Here is a 17,971-nt window from a genome sequence, read left to right as displayed (position 1 = left end):
GCCCTTCACAAAAGCCACCTAGGACAAAACGAATCCACACATCCTTTGTCTGGAACTTCTAGCTGCTCAGACCCTCAGGGTCTTTGGACTTTTACCAAAGTCTGTCAAACAGACCAGTAAGTTAATACCTGTACAGGAAAATGTTCCTATTCTGTTTCTAGGATCTAGGAAGTGTGTCTGCTACAGTCTGGAGGTGGTTCTGCCTTTCCCCGGAGCCTCTCTTCTGCAGGTCTCCCAGCTCTGCCCAGTCTTTGTGCTGCTTGAGGAAGGAGAGGCGAACCAGGGCTGTCATGCATCGGTGGGACTGAAACCGGCGGCTGCCTCATGTACGCTAATATCATAGGTCTATGGCTTTATTATCTTTCACTTCTGCTGTGCTTGTGACAACGTCCAGTGGGAAGTTCTCCAAGGGTTCAGTAGAGATGGGTGCCCTTCCTTCCCGGTTCCAAGATCCTGGCAGGTTTTCCAGACTGAAGGAACTCACGGCTCCCTGGCCCAAGTTGCCCTCCTCCGATCTGCTTGGGAGAACCAGGTGCAAAGATGTTTCAGAGGAGGAGCAGACAGAAGACGAGAGAGTGGCAGAGATGGACTGCAGAGGTGTCAGCGTGGTGTCTGACTGTGGAGAGATGCACCTTAAAAACTGCAAATGACCTTCTTGGACAACCTGGTAGTGGGCCGGTGAATAATCGAGGTTCGGAGAGTGATACAGTTCACCGCCTGCAGCATTTTGCCCGTGGGCGCCAGTTCGCTGGGGGCTGCTCCCTACAGAGGAGGGATCCACACTCCATATGTTGGGGGCGACATTCCCGTGACAGAGCTGGGCTTGGTTATAAGCGGCTCCACCCGCTTGCAAGTGTAGACAGGGTTGGTGCGTGCTCCACGTCAGCCTGGTCTGTAAGCTGGAGGCGGGACACACAGAGGGGGTGTGCAGAGAGCAAAACTGAGAGGGCTGCTGGGGGGACAGGACGTGTTCTAGAAGTTGCAGCACAGTCCTCATGTCTTTCCCTAACTGGGAGACCTCCTGAGTCAATGTCGTGACCTGTGTGGACAGAGCAAAGCAAAAGGCAGCAGTCAGAGGAACACAGCAGTGATGTCAGAGCGGTGAGGAAGGGGAGTGCGATTTGTCAGTAAGAAGGTCTGGGAGGCTGCTTCACCTCCATCCAACTCCAGCCAAGCCTAGAGGGTGAGTGAGGAGGCTGGGCACCTCATCTAGAGCCCTCCTCTCACTCTGAGGGGACCTAGAGAGAGACACAAATAGTCTGGCCTTCTTTTAAAAAATTTTTTCTCTACATTATTTTTTATGGAAGTATTATTGATTTATAATGTTTCAGGTAGACAGCAAAGTGATTCAGCTATACATATACATCTATTCCTTTCCAGATTCTTTTTCCTTATAGGCGATTACAAATTCTTGAGTGTAGTTCCCTGTGCTATACGGTAGGCCCTTGTTGTTTATTTTATACATAGTAGTGTGTACATATTCCCAAACTCCTAATTCATCCCCCCTGCTCCGTCCCGTTTCCCCTTTGGTAACCATAAATTTGTTTTCTATGTCTGCGAGTCTATTTCCGTTTTGTAAATAAGTTCATCTGTGTCATTTTTTTAGATTCCACAGGTAAGTGATACCATATTTGTTTTAGTCTGATATTGTTAATCAGTGATTTGGGGGTTCTTGGACAACATTAGCAGTGTGGGTCCATCGTCTCTTGTGCCTCTGAAATACAGGCAGCATCTCTGGCTTGCTCTAAGTTACTGGGACGCTCCAGGGTGCGCACCCACCAGCCCAGACACCTCAAGACGACGTGGTGAGGTGAGTACTGCACATAAGGCACTCAGCACACTGCCTGCCCAGGGCAGACACCCAGTAAATGACGGCTCTCACTCCTGCCATTTCTGGTCAAGATCTACGTTCATTCAGAGACACCCTGGCCTTCAGGGGTGGGGAGGGAGGTAAGCGAGAACTCACACCAGATTTGCTAGGATTTGTCGATGGAAAAGGAAAGTTGCAAAATGAGATGGAGAAACGGGAACGTCCTCAAGGTGGGTCAGTCCAGATAAGCACTGTGGGGAGCCCAGGAGGGCTGGGGTCCATCAGGAAACTGGAACCCCAAGCAATTACAGCCCCAGTTGTGCAGTGTGTTCTTGTTTGCTTGTTTATACGTCTTTATTGGAGTATAATTGCTTTACAAGATTGTATTAGTTTCTGCTGTACAACAAAGTGAATCAGCTGTATGTATACATATATCCCCACATCCCCTCCTTTTTGAGGCTCCCTCCCACCCTCCCTATCCCACCCCTCTAGGTCACCACCAAGCATCGAGTTGATCTCCCTGTGCTATGCAGCAGCTTCCCACTAGCTACCTATTTTACATTTGGTGGTGTATATATGTCAATGCTACTCTCTCACGTCATCCCAGCTTCCCCTTCCCCTACTCCTATGTCCTCAAGTCCGTTCTCTATGTCTGCGTCTTTATTCTTGCCCAGTCACTGGTTTCATCAGTACCATTTTTTTAGATTCCATAGATATGAGTTAGCACACAGTATTTGTTTTTCTCTTTCTGGCTTACTTCACTCTGTATGACAGACTCTAGGTGCATCCACCTCACTACAAATAAATCAATTTCTTTCCTTCTTATGGCTGAGTAATAGTTCATTGTACACATGTTCCACATCTTTTTTTACCCATTCAGCTGTCGATGGACATTTAGGCTGCTTCCATATCCTGGCTATTGCAAACAGTGCTGCGATGAACACTGTGGCCCATGTATCTTTTTGAATTATGGTTTTCTCAGGGTATATGCTGAGTAGTGGGATTCACTTTTCTACATGAGACATTTAGTTTGTGTAAGATTTTCCAAGGAGACATGACCCCCAAACTCTCAAGAACCATTGAAGAGTCTTCAGTATCCATTTTACACTTAAACCAATACTATAATTTACCTGAGGATTTATTTTCCTAACAATCACATTGCTTTTTTAACCATGAAAGACTACCAGAAAATTGAATTTAACTTAAATCCAGCTTTTCTGGACTGTTTCTATTCTTCAAAGTGATGAAAATCTATATTTCAAGAAGCAGGCCACACACACATTTTCCAGTCTTTGGTTAGATTTATAACACTAACACATATTGTAATATTTTTCCTTCATTGCTCTAAGACTCTTTTATAAATGACTTTCTATGCCTTAATTTTTACTATCGTGAACCACAAACTCCAATATAAACAGCTGAACCCATTTGCTAAATACTATTAGAAAACAAAACAAAACAAAAGGGGCAGTTCAATTTCAATGATGCCAAAATCAAGATTGCTGTTTTGGGCAGACTTTTTTCAATATTTAAGTATACATTCCTAATTCATCCAGTAACTTCACTTCCTGTTGAGGAATTCTGAAATTAATTCTCCCTGGCGGGCCCATCAGGAGGTAGTGCCGCTCAAATCAGGCATTTTTAAAAGGCCAGAAGGAGGTTTTTCCATGGTTCAGGCAACCAACTGGTAACACCTGCCTTGGAATTGCCAGGCCAAAACTATTTCTGCCTTGCTGCTAGCATGGAGCTCAAGGGACTGGATCAAATACTTGCCCAGGCTTTTCAGCAGATCTAAAACTTTTGGCAACAAAAAGATACCTCTGAGCCTCACATTTAAGAAGAGAAACAGTGAATCTGAGAAAGAGTCTATGTGTCTTGAAATTTTCACTGCAGGCTGTCAATTTCATAACCTGCCAAGCCTCAAGCCTAAAGTGCACGGTGACAGAAATCATCTCTGGATCTCGGCAGACCAGGCAAGCACCCAGGGGTTCTCTCTTGAGTTGATTAGCTCTTCCATCAAAATTTCAGAAGAGAAAATTGATACTAAGTGAGATGTTTGAAGGATACATTGACCTTCCATTCCTGTAGGTTAAGTTAATGCCTGTATCAAATTCACCGGGGCTCAGCTCCCAGTAAGGATGCTTTCAGTTGGCCTTGGCATTGAATAAAGACATAATCTTTGAAGCACGACTTTGCATTTTAGACATTGCAACAATTATGCTATTCAATAAATGAGTACATTTATAATACAACATGCTTTTAGGTACATTTTCCCTATTGGACCTACAAACAACACTAAGATCAGTAAGAATACACTATTATTTCCCCACCTGTAAAATGGGGACACTAAGGCCCAGAGGTTAAACAATAGTTTAAGGTCTCTTATTTCATGAATGACAGTTTCTGGTCTGGAATTTGAGCCTCCTAGGTTTGGTGCTCTTTCTATTACAGTATCTTACCACATGGCAAAGGAAATATTGCTTAAGAGTTGAGCGATTTTTGCTAACATGGTCAGAATTTGTGAAGGGCACGGATGATACAAAAAGAAGCCCTGTGTGTAAAAGTTGTCTGAAATGGGTTCATATTTCTTTTCTTTAGATTCCACATATAATGATATCACATGATATTTGTCTCTGTCTGGCTTACTTCACTTAGTGTGATCATCTGTAGGTCCAATATATATACGAAACAGAAATAGGCCCAAGACAAAGAAAACAAACTTACGGTTACCAAAGGGGAAGGGTGGGGGAGTCATAAATTAGGAGTTTGGGATTAACATATACACATTCCTATACATAAAACAGAAAAGCAACAAGGTTCTACTGTAGAGCACAGGGAGCTATACTCAATAGATTGTAATAGCCAAGAAGGGAAAAGAATCTGGAAAAGGCTATATATATTATGTATGTTATATATCCACACATACATATGTATGTATAACTGAGTCACTTTGCTGTACACCTGAAACCAACACAACATTGTAATTAAAAATAAAATTAAAAAAAAAGTTGTCTGAAATGGTAATTCAACATCAAATAAGTAAATAGTGTCATCTAAAAAAAAGCAGGAGACTAATTAAGCACAGTAAAATCTCTTCACAGCAAATTATATGAATGTGACAACAACCAAAAAGGTTGTAATAAGGGAAAATCAGGAACTGGGCAATATATTAATAGACATACTGCTGATGAACTCTTTTTTTCTAGCTTTCAAAAGAAATGGATATTTTCCAATGGCTGAAATACATCTCACGGCCATGTTCTTGACCCTGAACTTTTGCTGTGTATTTGCCACCACTTTGAGGCCATGAACTTTGGATGGGACTCCAGAGTCTGGACTGGCTCTGGGAATGTAAATACCATTAACATTTTTAGAAAACAAAATTACGGTATTAGCTTGAACTAAAAGGAGCAAAGAAGCCAGGCAAATAGAGCTTTTTTTCAGCTGTAGAGGGTAACGTTCAGTTTATGTCAGGGAAGATTTCTGTCACTGTGTCACTGGGGACACACCCCTGCACCGTAGTAAAGCTGCATAGGGAATTCATCCCTATCAGGTAAGGGACCTCTCCCTTTGTCAGGACAAAGCCGGCTGCCACAGGAGAGATGGCATCTCCTGAGGGTGAAGACTCTGGTGTCACTGAAGGCGACAACATCCTGCTGCACAGAATACAGTTAAGTTTCACAGCACTTCTGTTTACTGCTTCTTGCTGGGCTTGCTAACAAAATTCATTCTAAAACAGGAGAGCTTTATTCTTAACCAAATGCGGAAAGCAAAGAATGCAACCTCGCTACTCTCTAAGGGTGGTGGGGCTCAGACTTTTTCACAGCACAGTCAAGAAGATGGGCATTTGCTAAAAAAGGTTATTGAGGCTATGCTGTGAACAAGGCACTGTCCACTTGAGGAGATGTCTTCAAAATACAACAGAAACGCAGAATGCTGCAGAGATAGATCAATAAAAACCAACAAAAAAATCATTCAGATCTAAATGTCTTCTGTCCCTCATATTAGAAAACAGAGAAGGTACTATAAAGCCCTTCACAAGTCCCACTTGGTTTTTTTTAAAATCAATTTTATTTATTTTTTAATCAAAGTATAGTTGATTTACAATGCTGTTTTAGTTTCAGGTGTACATGACATAGTGATTCAATTATACATATATATATATATTTTTTTTTCCAGATTCTTTTCCCTTATAGGTTATTACAAAACATTGAGTAGAGTTCCCTGAGCTAGACAGTAGGCCCTTGTCGTTATCTATTTTATAGTAGTGTCTATATGATAACACAAAACTCCTAATTTATCCCTCCCCTCCTTTCCTCTTTGGTAACCATAAGTTTGTTTCTATGTATGTGACTCTATTTCTGTTTTGTAAATAAGTTCATTTGTATCACTTTTTTAGATTCCACATTTAAGCAATATCATATGATATTTGTCTGACTTACTTCACTTAGTACAATAATCTCTAGAATAATGGCATTACTTCATTCTTTTTTATGGCTGAGTAATATTCCATTGTATAAACATAGCACGTCATCTTCATCTAGTCCTCTGTCGACGGCTGTTTAGGTTGCTATCATGTCTTAGCTATTTACATAGTGCTCCCACTCGGTTTTTTAATGGCCCATTTCCTGCATTTTCCCCCTTGCACACCATCCATCTGAATACAGCGCAAGTCACATCACACAGCCCTTGTGAAGGCTGTTCCTCTAATGGGGTGCTCTTCTCTTCGGTCCCTTTCTGCCTGGTAAGTTTCTCTCCCTTCAAACATCTAATCTGTTGTTTCCTGTGCAGAGCTTTTCCCTGACAGCTCACTGATACTCACAGAGCTGTCTGAGCATCGACAGGGCTGTCTGCCCCAACCAGGCTCTGATTTCCATGAGGGTAGAAGTTATTATTTATCTCAGTATCTCTAGGACTCAGGGCAATGCCTGGAACACAGCATGCACTCAGTAAATCTTGAATGTAGAAATGAATGCAATTCTTGCCATTTTGAAGGACTTGTTTCTCATATCTCCTTCAATTTTCATGTTATTATTTTACCATAAACATGGGGGAAAGATTCCCACTACAAAATTATGTTGGTAAATCTGTAACTGGTGGTCTTCATTCCAAGTAAATATGTTAAAAGTAGGTATGATGCCTGTTAAAGTTTTTGTATATAAATTTCCTGAATCAAATCCTTGGGTATTTCCCAGTTTTTAAGAGTAGGTGGCATTTCCACCACTAAGAATCCCTTTTATTTTATCGTGTTTCCTTCATAATTGTAGAAATAGGTCTCTTTTGGCCAAGATGTCTGCTAGACTTCATTTATTTTGTTGCTTTGTCACTTGTCCCAGCATAAACTTGATTTCTGTGGGTAGTTTCCCTGGGGAAATTTCTCCTGTTTACTGACTCCCATATCTCTTGACTACATGATGAGTGCCAAGTGACAAACGCAATTAAGTATTCAGAGTTGCCTTATCAGCTGAAATTTGGCAAAGCCTTTGGCATCCCTGGTTGCCACCCTTATTTCAGACGTGGCCTTCTGATTATTTCTACTTCCAAATATAGTAGATAAAGAAATCATAACTTAATACACATTACTCTTTTACTTGCATATTAACTTACACATTTTTTTAAATTCATTTTCCCTTTTCCTTCTCCTCCTCCTTCTCATTCTTCAGTGGATAAGAGTCCATCAGTCTGGAATTTAAAACTGTTGGCCAAACCAGTTCACCATTACCATCTGTGTAGGCAATTGTTCATATCCAAGATTTCTCTAGCCCTTCCAAAGTCCCAACTGTTAGGAAGAAGAAGTGATGAAAACACCATCTGTGTGTCCAAGTAATTCAGTGTTCTAGCCAAAACTGGAGCATCTACAGATTCTTCCCTTCCCTGTTCTCCCAACACCACACATTTAACTGACAAATCATTGGGTGTTTAGAAGGTTTCCGGGCAGTGTGTTCCCTCTTTTGAGCAGCATCTCCCATCATGAATAGAAACACCTATGTGACAACTGACTTAACTGTCCGTGACAATCCACATGCCGATCTTTCCATACCACTAAGAAGGGAGTCACTAACTGCCCCAATTTTTCTGTTTCTGCCATATATATCCAGGTTTCCTCTGACCTTCTGTTGGCTCAGAAATAAATCCCTGTCACCTACATTTCCAGAGTACCTAGGTTTCTCCTTTCACGTTTAATCTGTTTCACTGATGTGATAGTACTTCTTACTCTCCTGAGTCATATTTCAACAAGGGCTTTGTTGTGACGATTAAATAAGATGATGGATGTTAACGTTTATTCCCCACAGGACTGGTATTATGTCAGCATTTCAGGTGTCTGTATTTGATAATGCAACACAGGCATTAAGTGTAGTTGAAACTTTGTGGTAGGGAATATGAATCGAGGAAACACTGAGCCCAAAGAAAATAAAAGCCGGTTATCTCTGTAATTCCTCTTCAGCCTCAGCACGGAGAGGTAAACCATTCCTGTTAACACTTTTACATAACTAATATTGGAAGAAACAGTGTCCACATGTTAGCATTGTCTTTATGGATCTTTCCAGTAGCAAATCGTAACAGTAATAACCAGCGATTTTGAAAAATTTTGATGAAGATCCTATATCCTGTATCCTTAAGTCTAAGCTTTGAGTAATTGCAGTCAGATGGATTGAGTGCTCTGTAAAGGATGTGTGAACCTAAATACAATGATATGCAGCTTGGTGTTGATAAGAACTGAGTAAGGACCGATGTGGGGCAGGGCTGGGGGCAGGTGCACTTGGTCTTTATTGTTTTAATAGTAGCTCAAGGCCTTGCACAAATCCTGCCATCTATATACATAAGTAATTTCATAAATGGTTAATTGTGTGGTTTATTTCTTGCTTTGAGTTTGTTATTTTCATTTGAACCTAAATAACTTTCTCCAGTCTCCCCTAAATAGCACTGCAAGACACAGAACTAAATATCACTATACCTCTAGCTGGTAAGAATGTTTCTTACGATCTCGGTGTCTCTAGGAAGTCCCCACCACTTCAAACTAGGAGATTTTAAAATACTGTGTTATTACCTGGCTTAAAGAATCCGTCTGTGGTGTTGGGGACCTATGGTCCCAATAAAACCTGCATGGCCAGCTTTTACAGTTAGATTAGGTGCATTTTGCTATAAGCACCGATTTGCTTTTCTTGTGTGTCTTTAGATTGTGCCTTTTGCATACAGGAGTGTGAGTTTCATTATGAAGCCCACAATGTGTCTTTGACAGTATCTTTCATTTCACATAGAAAATAGCTTCCTTTCGTCTGATATTATTCTTGCTTTACATTTCTCAATCTTAGCTATTGGTGTGGTATGATTCACGGACTCTGAGTATAACTGAAACTTCAGTTGATAGAGAAAAAATGTGATTTCCATTTCTGTGCATTCAGGGAGCAGATGGGGAGTGCATCTGTTGATATAATCGTCTTAGCTTGAAGAGTTCTTGACCTGTGGCTCAATTTTTGCCAAATGTGTACACATTTTCCTGCCAGACACAATTTTCCTAAATTCAGGGGTACTAATTACACCAATCCTCTCCCCCTGCCACAAACACATATACATTTTTACAAGCTCTGATTCAGGTAATTAAATGGTCTTTCATTTAATCCTTTGTTATGTTGCATATTTATCATGGGATTCAGATACGTTCAATCAAACTCCATCAGCAGGCAAAACAAAAAAGACGATCGGCATAATTTCATCCTCGTGTCTTTTGCTTCACAAAGCAGTCAAAAACAAGTGACAATCTTTTTATCTGTCAGCTAAAATAATAATCACACTCGGCACTTGCATACATTTCAGCCAAATGAAGATCTCAGTCCCATTACTATTAAAAGTTGTAAATCTTTGTCTACAGCTGGAGAGATTAGAATGTTTGGGGGTGAAGTGGCTTATCTGAGGTCACACTAAAATAGTACCAAGGGCTTTACTTTTGCAGGTGCATCTGATGCCTCTCAAATTATAATAAGAGAAGAATGCAAGTCTAGCATGACCAATACAAAATGACGAATTATAGTCTTGAATGTGGTGACTCCAATGGTTTCACTGAATTTCTGCAAGCCCAGGCCTTTGGACACAACTGTATAACTTTAGCCGTACTATGCTAATGCATTATTTATCAGCCCTTTGATTGCTTTCCTCATCTAGACTCATGCTTCCTGTGACAAAGTTTGATTAGTATTCCAATTGCTGTCTGGCTAAGAGATCCTCACCGGTACCAGTGAACACTAGAAAAATCTGTCTCCTTTCAGAATACCAATTGTATAGGGCACTGCTTGTCAAGATTTAACATATACAGGACTCACCTGGGGATCTGTCACAATGTGTATTCAGATCCAGCAGGTGTGGGGTGGGGCCTGGCATTCTGCATTTCTAACAAGCTCCCAGTTACCACCAGTGGTACCCTGGGTTCCAGCTCTCAGAGTCAGGTCAATAATTCCTATTCTTACGGATACAGTTCCTATTCTTATGAGTCTAGTCTCTTTGGTTAACTCTTCATATACTGATCTTTCAGTAAGAGCTTAAAACTTAGTCTAACCTGCTTTTTTCAATTTTTTTGGGACGTTTATAGTTGAAGTTTTTCATTTGTTTAGATCTTTCTATCAACACTGTTTTGTAATTTTCTGTATACAAGTCTTGTAGCTCCTTGATTAACTTTATTCCTAGGTATTCTATTCTATTTATACTATTGTAAGTGGGACTGTTTTCTTAATTTCTCTTTCTGATAGTTCATTGTTAGTATACAGAAATGCAAAGGATTTTTGTATGTTGACTTTGTACCCTGCAACTTTACTGAATTTGTTTATAGTTCTAACAGTTTTTTTTGGTGGCACCTTGAGGGTTCAGGGTCTTTGTTCTTATTGGCTCCCTGAAGTTGAGGATATGTGAAGACCTGTCAGCATCTCAAAGCAGAAAATGTCAGTAAGCACCTGGATGTAGGTTGATGAGAAGCTGGACACTCAGGCATCGGCTGAGAATGTACGCAGTCCAATTCCTTTTAGGGAGAAACTGGGAAATGGGGATTTTTGCTGAGCCTGGGTAAACAGCCTTGGAGGTGCCCTTTAAAAACTGCTTCTTTTTTTGCTATAGTCCTGTGGAGCTTCTGAACACAAGCCCCATTGTCTCACAGAGTTAGGTGTTTTGGGGGCCCATCCCTCAGGTAGGAGTCTTACAAGTTGGAGGCACTAGATGCACGGTCCAAACCCTTCAGTCTCAGGCAGAAGCTGCAAGTTGAGGGTTCCTGCCCGATCGCATGGTGCTATACCAGGGATGGGGTTTATGAAAAAAGTGTGTCTCAGCAGGCCCTACCTGTTTCCACATGGCCATTTTTTTCATTCATCTGATGTGCAGGAGTCACCCAGCTAGTGTCTCTATTTCTCTGAGAGGAAATTATTCTGTGTGTAGCTGTACGTTCCGTGCATCATCTATTGGAGGAGGGAAATTCAGGCCCTTCTTGTGGTGCCCCTTTGGAGCATTTGTTATCTATTATATGTGTTTTAATCCATTGCATTTCTTATCTTTACTGAAGCTTGAATTATTTCATCTTTGGCCACAGAGAGACTCTTCATTTTGGCTCCTGAGTTCTTTCAACATGATACTAATAGGGTTTGATAGCTTTCTTGCTGTGCTCTGAACGCTAAGGTGTTCCAGACTCATCATGTATAGTTCATGCCCCAGAACTGGAAATAGCCATTCATACAAGAAACTCTGGTTTCCTTTAGTGGGAAGTTGTATTTCAAGATCATAACTGAGGCACAGAAATATTCACTGTTATTGGGCTGGCCATTGTTTTTGTTCCTTTGTTGTTGAAAGAGCTTGGAGATGTGTGCCTGTTTACGCTAGTACATCAGTTCATACTAGCGTTTCTAATCCCATTTCAGGACTGTAGGCTTCTTACTTAATATTTTTCCATATTATATTTGTATCTCCTTTATTCTACACTGTGAATTCTGGTCACCGAAGCACAGAGGATGATAGAATTAGGATATGCCCTAATTACAGGGCTACATCACTTTCTTGTTCTCTGCTTTGTCATGCTTCATGGACAGAGCACTTTTCACAAATTGGTTTGTGGCAACACTGCATTGTCAGATGATGGTTAGTATTTTTTAACAATGAAGTACCTTTTAAAATTAAGGCATGCACATTTTTTTTCCAAGTACATTTATTTATTTATTTATTTATTTATTGGCTGTGTTGGGTCTTCCTTGCTGCACACAGGCTTTCTCTAGTTGCAGACAGCAGGGGCTACTCTTCATTGTGGTGTGAGGGCTCCTCATTGCCGTGGCTTCTCTTGTTGTGGGGCACAGGCTCTAGGTGCATGGGCTTCAGTAGTTTCAGCACACAGGCTCAATAGTTGTGGCGCATGGGCTTAGTTGCTCTGTAGCATGTGGCATCTTCCTGGAGCAGGGCTTGAACCCATGTCTCCTGCATTGGCAGGTGGATTTTTAACCACTGCGCCACCTGGGAAGCCCAAGGCATGTATATTGGGTTCTTTTTAGACATAATGCGATTGTACACTTAATAGACTACAGGATAGTGTAAAATTTATATGGACTGGGAAATCAAAAAATTTGTGTGACTCACTGTCTTGTGATATTCGCTTTATTGCAGTGGTCTGGACCTGAAGCTGCAATATTTCTGAGGTGTGTCCACATTCTTTTGCTTTACCCCTCCCCCCCCATTACTCATGCAACAGTCTCAGTATATCCATACAGTACTACCATTATAAATTATGATTACTGAAAACAGTTAAAAAGTTTTGGGGGACATATTTTATTATCATTCTCTCCTCAATCCCTTTTTAAAAAAGTGGTTCTGCTACATTAACATTGTCAGGGCACATGGCCCTTGACAACTTATACTCTCTCCCATTTGATTTTCATTTAGATTTTGTGTATAAACAAGTACGTATTTAATGCTGATGAACTTGTTCTCTAGCACATTCTTCAGGAAATGTATATGGGAATAATATTCCCTGAGTACTTTTGTATTGATTACAGTTTGATACTCGATGGTCATTTTTTGCTGAATAAAGAATCCTTAGTGTACACTTTACTTTCTTAAGAATCATATATTTTGAGATGATTGAACCTGGTGTACCCCCCCCCCCAAAAAAAAAAAGAGAATCATATATTTTGTACACTATTCCATCTTCTTGCAAAAAGTGTTGCTGTCTAAAAGTCCAATAATAGTCTAGATTTTTCCCTTACAAGCCCTTTATAGCAGTGGTCCCCAAGCTTTTCAGCACCAGAGACCAGTTTCGTGGAAGAGAATTTTTCCACGGACTGGGCTGCGGGGAAAGATGGTGCAAGCGGTAATGCGAGCGATGGGAGCGATGGGGAGCGGCAGATGAAGCTTGGCTCACTCGCCCACCGCTCACCTCCTGCTGTGCAGCCTGGTTCCTAACAGGCTGCGGACTGGTACTGGTCCACGGCCTGGGGGTTGGGGACCCCTGCTTTATAAGATCTTTTTTGGCTAGATGCCCAAAGGATTTTTTCCCTTACTTTAAAGTCTAGGAATTTCACTCTAGTACATAATTCCAGTATGTAGTTTCATTTAATAAAAATTTCAGGAGAATTTTATTGGATTACCAATTTTAGTGTTTGTTAGTGCAGAAAGCCTAAACTTGGCTTTTTTCTTCGGAGACTTGTATTTTTCGTATGTTTGATCATTTTTGTGTATCTTAAATATTTGTCACCTTCCCTAAAAAATCTTCTTCATCCAGATTAGACACTTTACGTTTTCCTTCTTTTTCACCATCTGTTTTGGCAAATTTATTTGCTCATGTGTTGCTTCTAATTTAGTTAATTTCTACCATGCTCGTTTTCTCACTTCTAGTTTCTTCTTGAATTTTTTCCTAACCCTCGAGTTCTATAATTTCATGAAATAAGAAAGAAGACCTTTAAGGATATAAAATTTTAAATTTCTTTAAAGCACAACATCTGGAGACATGGGGACATGTTATTACTTGCCTAACATGAATGATAGTTATTTGGATATCTGTTATTGTATAAGTTTCTACGTTTAAATTAGCTCATGGTTAAAAAGGGAAATCAAAATATTCAGTGCACACATTAGCCTTATTTTTATAACAATATCTATGTGCCTTTAATTTTAAAAAACCTAAATACTTTCCATGAAACAAAGAACTAATTTTCATCAATTATTTCTCCTTTATCTTTGGCTATTGCACACTTCAATGACCCATTTTTAACCACTGCCGATCAACATCCACAAAAACTCACCAAGAGGTTGGATTCTTATTGAATTAATGCAGAGACTCATCCTTCACTCTCAGACAAGCTCAGCAATGAGGATCACAGTGAGAAAGATCAAGCAAGGTCTAGAAGAAAACCTTCATGGAGCCATGGTACCTAAAGTGTGTTTCTTTTCTTTCAAAGTCTTTATTGAATTTGTTACAATATTGCTTCTGTTGTATGTTTTGGTTTTTTGGCTATGAGGCATGTGGGATCTTAGCTCCCCGACGAGGGATCGAACCCACGCCCCCTGCATTGGAAGGTGAAGTCCTAAGCATTGGACCACCAGGGAAGTCCCCCAAAGAGTCTTCTTTTAATCATTGGTAGACACCTCCCTCAATCAAGCTTTTTTAATAATGGAGCTTTAAACACAAAACATATTTCCCTAACAAACTCTCTAATAAATGCTATTTGAACAGAACTCTTCATCTTCAAGGCTGAGGAGGTTCAGTTTAGAAGGTGAACTTACAGATCATCAACTGAGGCCAGCATAGGAATGTAGTAACAGTATCTTGTACCAATGATTTGATTCGATTTTAAAAATACATTGAAAAGTCAGTAAATTACCAGTGGATTCCCCAAATCTGTCTCTCAACACTCTTTCTCATTTTATTTCCTTTACAATGCACTCCTTTTTTTGTTTGTTTTAAGATTTGAAAATGCTAACATGTGGAATAGTCATGCATGGGAAACATACATAGAAAAACATATATGGGATATACATAATTCCCCCTTTAATAAACATATAGTATATTTTATCAGGCTTTCTTGAGAAGCTCTTTCTGAAATTATTCTATCCTAAAATTAACTGTCCATGATTTAATCAAGTCTTAGATTTAAGTATATATCCAGCCAATTTAAGGACTCAAAGGCTCAAGTCTTGAGGTAGTCTTCTGATATTTCAGAGAGGAAATCTTTTCAACACAGACCAAGGATGATCTGCTTGGAAAGCTAACCCTACTGGGCTGGGACTAATGTCTTGTTTCCAGGCCCTTCTGTGCCACTTGCTGTGTGAGTGATGATCTCTGGACCTCAGTTGACTCATCTACAATAGCAGCATCTCCCATGTCAGGATTTCTAAAGTCTCCTCAAACTCAAAATTAAAATCCCATTTTCCTCTTCTATTCAACGTCCTAATGCCTGATGGTTAAGATGGACATAATGCGTAATCCAAGCATCTTTTTTCATTTATCAACCATTAATATATGTCTACAGATTCCAACCGATAGCAAAGGAAAAAGCAGATAAAGATTCTTGTCCTCCTAGAACTGACTTTCTAATGGGGGGAGAGAGACAATGAAAATGTAGATAAATAAACCATGTGGTATAATAGGGGTTTGATAGGGTGATGAGAGAAAACAAATTTGGAAGTAAATTTGGGGTAAGGGGGCTGCCATTTTTAAAGGCTGGTCAAAGAGGAGCTCATTGAGAAGTTGACATCTGAGCATAGACTTGAATGAGGGAAGGGAGCTGTCCACACAGATGTCTTGGGAGAGAGCTTTCTGAACAGAGAGAAGGAATACAAGACCTTGAGTTGCGTTCATAAGCTGAAACGTTATGATAGACAATAACCTCTGTTCTGGAAGTATCATCTGTAGGACACTGGGGTCATTTGTCATTGTCTTTGGGAAATTGGGTTAAGAGGAGGGGGAAGAGGCAAAGGAAGTTGATCATGATGATGAAGAGTCTGGATCTCACATCACATGAGTAAAGTTTCAAGGAAGACAAAACATTTATAGAAGAAGAAAATATGCTACAGGGTGGGGAGGGAGAGAGGTGTTAGCTACCTTCAAAATTTAAAGTATTTTCATTAAAAAAGATCAGTTAAGTAGCTTTTTCTATTCTAACCAAGAGCAAAAGAAGTAGGAAAAATGAATAACAGGCTTTACAGAGAGTTATACCAGCTAAGTAGAGAGAAGAGTTTTCTAATAGCTAAAGCAATTGAGAAATGAAGTAGGCCACTGCCTGCATGGTTTGCTGTCATTAAGAACATTTGGAGCATTTTTAAAAATAGAGATGCCCAGTGCCAACTCTAGAGGTTTCCAGAGTCAGTCTATAATGGGCTACAGGAAAGGTTATTTTAAAAATATTTATTCATTATTTTACATATTAATTTCTGAAACATTTTTATCATCATGTAAAAAAATATTCCCAGAGAATCTTAAAGCACGACCAGGTTTGGGAACCATTGCCATAGATTTCTCTGGAGCATGGTGAGATTCTTACTATGGAAAATATTCAGGTAAAAGAACTTCTTGCCAGTAACCTCAGAAAGAAAATTCCCACATTGGGTGAAAAGTCAGAGTAGGTGTCCTCTAAGATAGCTCTCAGTTTCCGTGTTTCATGATTCTACCACATTATGAGACTGTAATAGTATCGAGGTGAAGGTACTTAATTATTTGTTTCAGGACAATTCTTTCGCCCATTTTTTTTAAGCTGCTTATTGGAATATAATTGTTTTACACTCTTGTACCAGCTTTTGAGGTACACCAAAGTGAATCAGCTGTATTTATACATGTATCCCCATATCCCCTCCCTCCTGCGACTCCCTCCCACCCTCCCTGTCCTGGTCCTCTAAGGCATCACCCATCATCGAGTTGATCTCCCTTTGTTATACAGCAACTTCCCACTAGCTATCTATTTTACAGTTGGTAGTGTATATATGTCTATGCTACTCTCTCACTTCGTCCCAGCTTCCCCTTCGCTCCCCGCTCCCCCAGCCTCGTGTCCTCCAGTCCATTCTCTGCATCTGCATCCTTATTCTTGCCCTGTCACTGGTTCATCAGTATCATTTTTTTTCTTTTTTTAGATTCCGTATATATAAGTTAGCATACAGTATTTGTTTTTCTCTTTCTGGCTTACTTAACTCTGTATGACAGACTCTAGCTCTATCCACCGAATTACACATAGCTCCATTTCATTCCTTTTTATGGCTGAGTAATATTCCATTGTATATATGTGCCACATCTTCTTTATCCTTTCATCTGTTGATGGGCATTTAGGTTGCTTCCATGTCCTGGCTATTGTAAAAAGTGCTGCAATGAACATTATGGTACATGTTTCTTTTTGGATTATGGTTTTCTCTGGGTATATGTCCAGTAGTGGGATTACTGGATCATATGGTAGTTCCAATTTTAGTTTTTTAAGGAACCTCCAAACTGTTTTCCATAGTTTGCCCATTATTTTTAACAGTTGATTATTTCATATTCTATCCTATCCTGTGGTCATAAAAGCACAAAAAAGGAAATTTGACTGTTTTAGTATTGATTTATATATAAATCAACTGATTTATATATAATGACTGAGTATTGATTTATGTATATTGTGTTTATGTCTAATTGTCACAAGTAAATGGAAAGTGTTGGTCCTCATTTCTCTAGGTACCTTATTGTTCTCTAATGAAAAGACTGAAAAAAATCCAAGCCTCCCCAAGTTCATGTATATTTATTTTCTAGGCCTGAACACTGAGTTACTTGAGATACAGGGCATTCTATATTGTACTTCAGAAAAGTCTGAATACTTTTAAAATAATAATAATAAATTTTGAGGCAATTCACAGAATTTTTTTGTGATATAATTCAAGTTCTCAAGAACCTTGTGCTCTATTTGGGGAAGGAAGAAATGTACACATGAAAATAATATAAAACTATATAAAACCAAATATTAAATGGCAAGGTTAGAAAGCTGGTATTGAACTTCAAAAAAGGGACTTAGGAATTGGGATTCACTGTGGAAGAGTCAAGGAAATTCATAGAGGATTGGAGGGAGAATGAATGCTAAAGGAATTGGAGCCCTTTTGAAGGATCTATGTTGTTCTAATTTTTAAAAGGGGAAATTCATGTTAGCAGGGAGAGGATAAGAAAGAAAAGGGCCTTTGCAATCCTTTCCA

The 17,971-nt window shown here is 39.8% G+C and overlaps 1 protein-coding gene across 1 annotated transcript in view; it reads right to left on the bottom strand.

Annotated features, from left to right (window-relative positions):
• Positions 1–337: 337 nt before the first annotated feature.
• The window catches only part of KCNH8 (potassium voltage-gated channel subfamily H member 8), a 409,682-nt gene continuing 392,048 nt past the window's right edge, over positions 338–17,971 (bottom strand). The window contains exon 16 of the mRNA XM_057739199.1: positions 338–1,039. Coding sequence (XP_057595182.1) covers positions 338–1,039 — 702 coding nt within the window. The remainder of the gene's footprint in view (positions 1,040–17,971) is intronic.

The sequence above is a fragment of the Hippopotamus amphibius genome, chromosome 6, assembly GCF_030028045.1.
Source record: "Hippopotamus amphibius kiboko isolate mHipAmp2 chromosome 6, mHipAmp2.hap2, whole genome shotgun sequence".
Taxonomy (NCBI): Eukaryota; Metazoa; Chordata; class Mammalia; order Artiodactyla; family Hippopotamidae; genus Hippopotamus; species Hippopotamus amphibius.
Note: the sequence above shows the minus strand (reverse complement) of the source record. Positions and strands in the feature narration are given on the sequence as shown.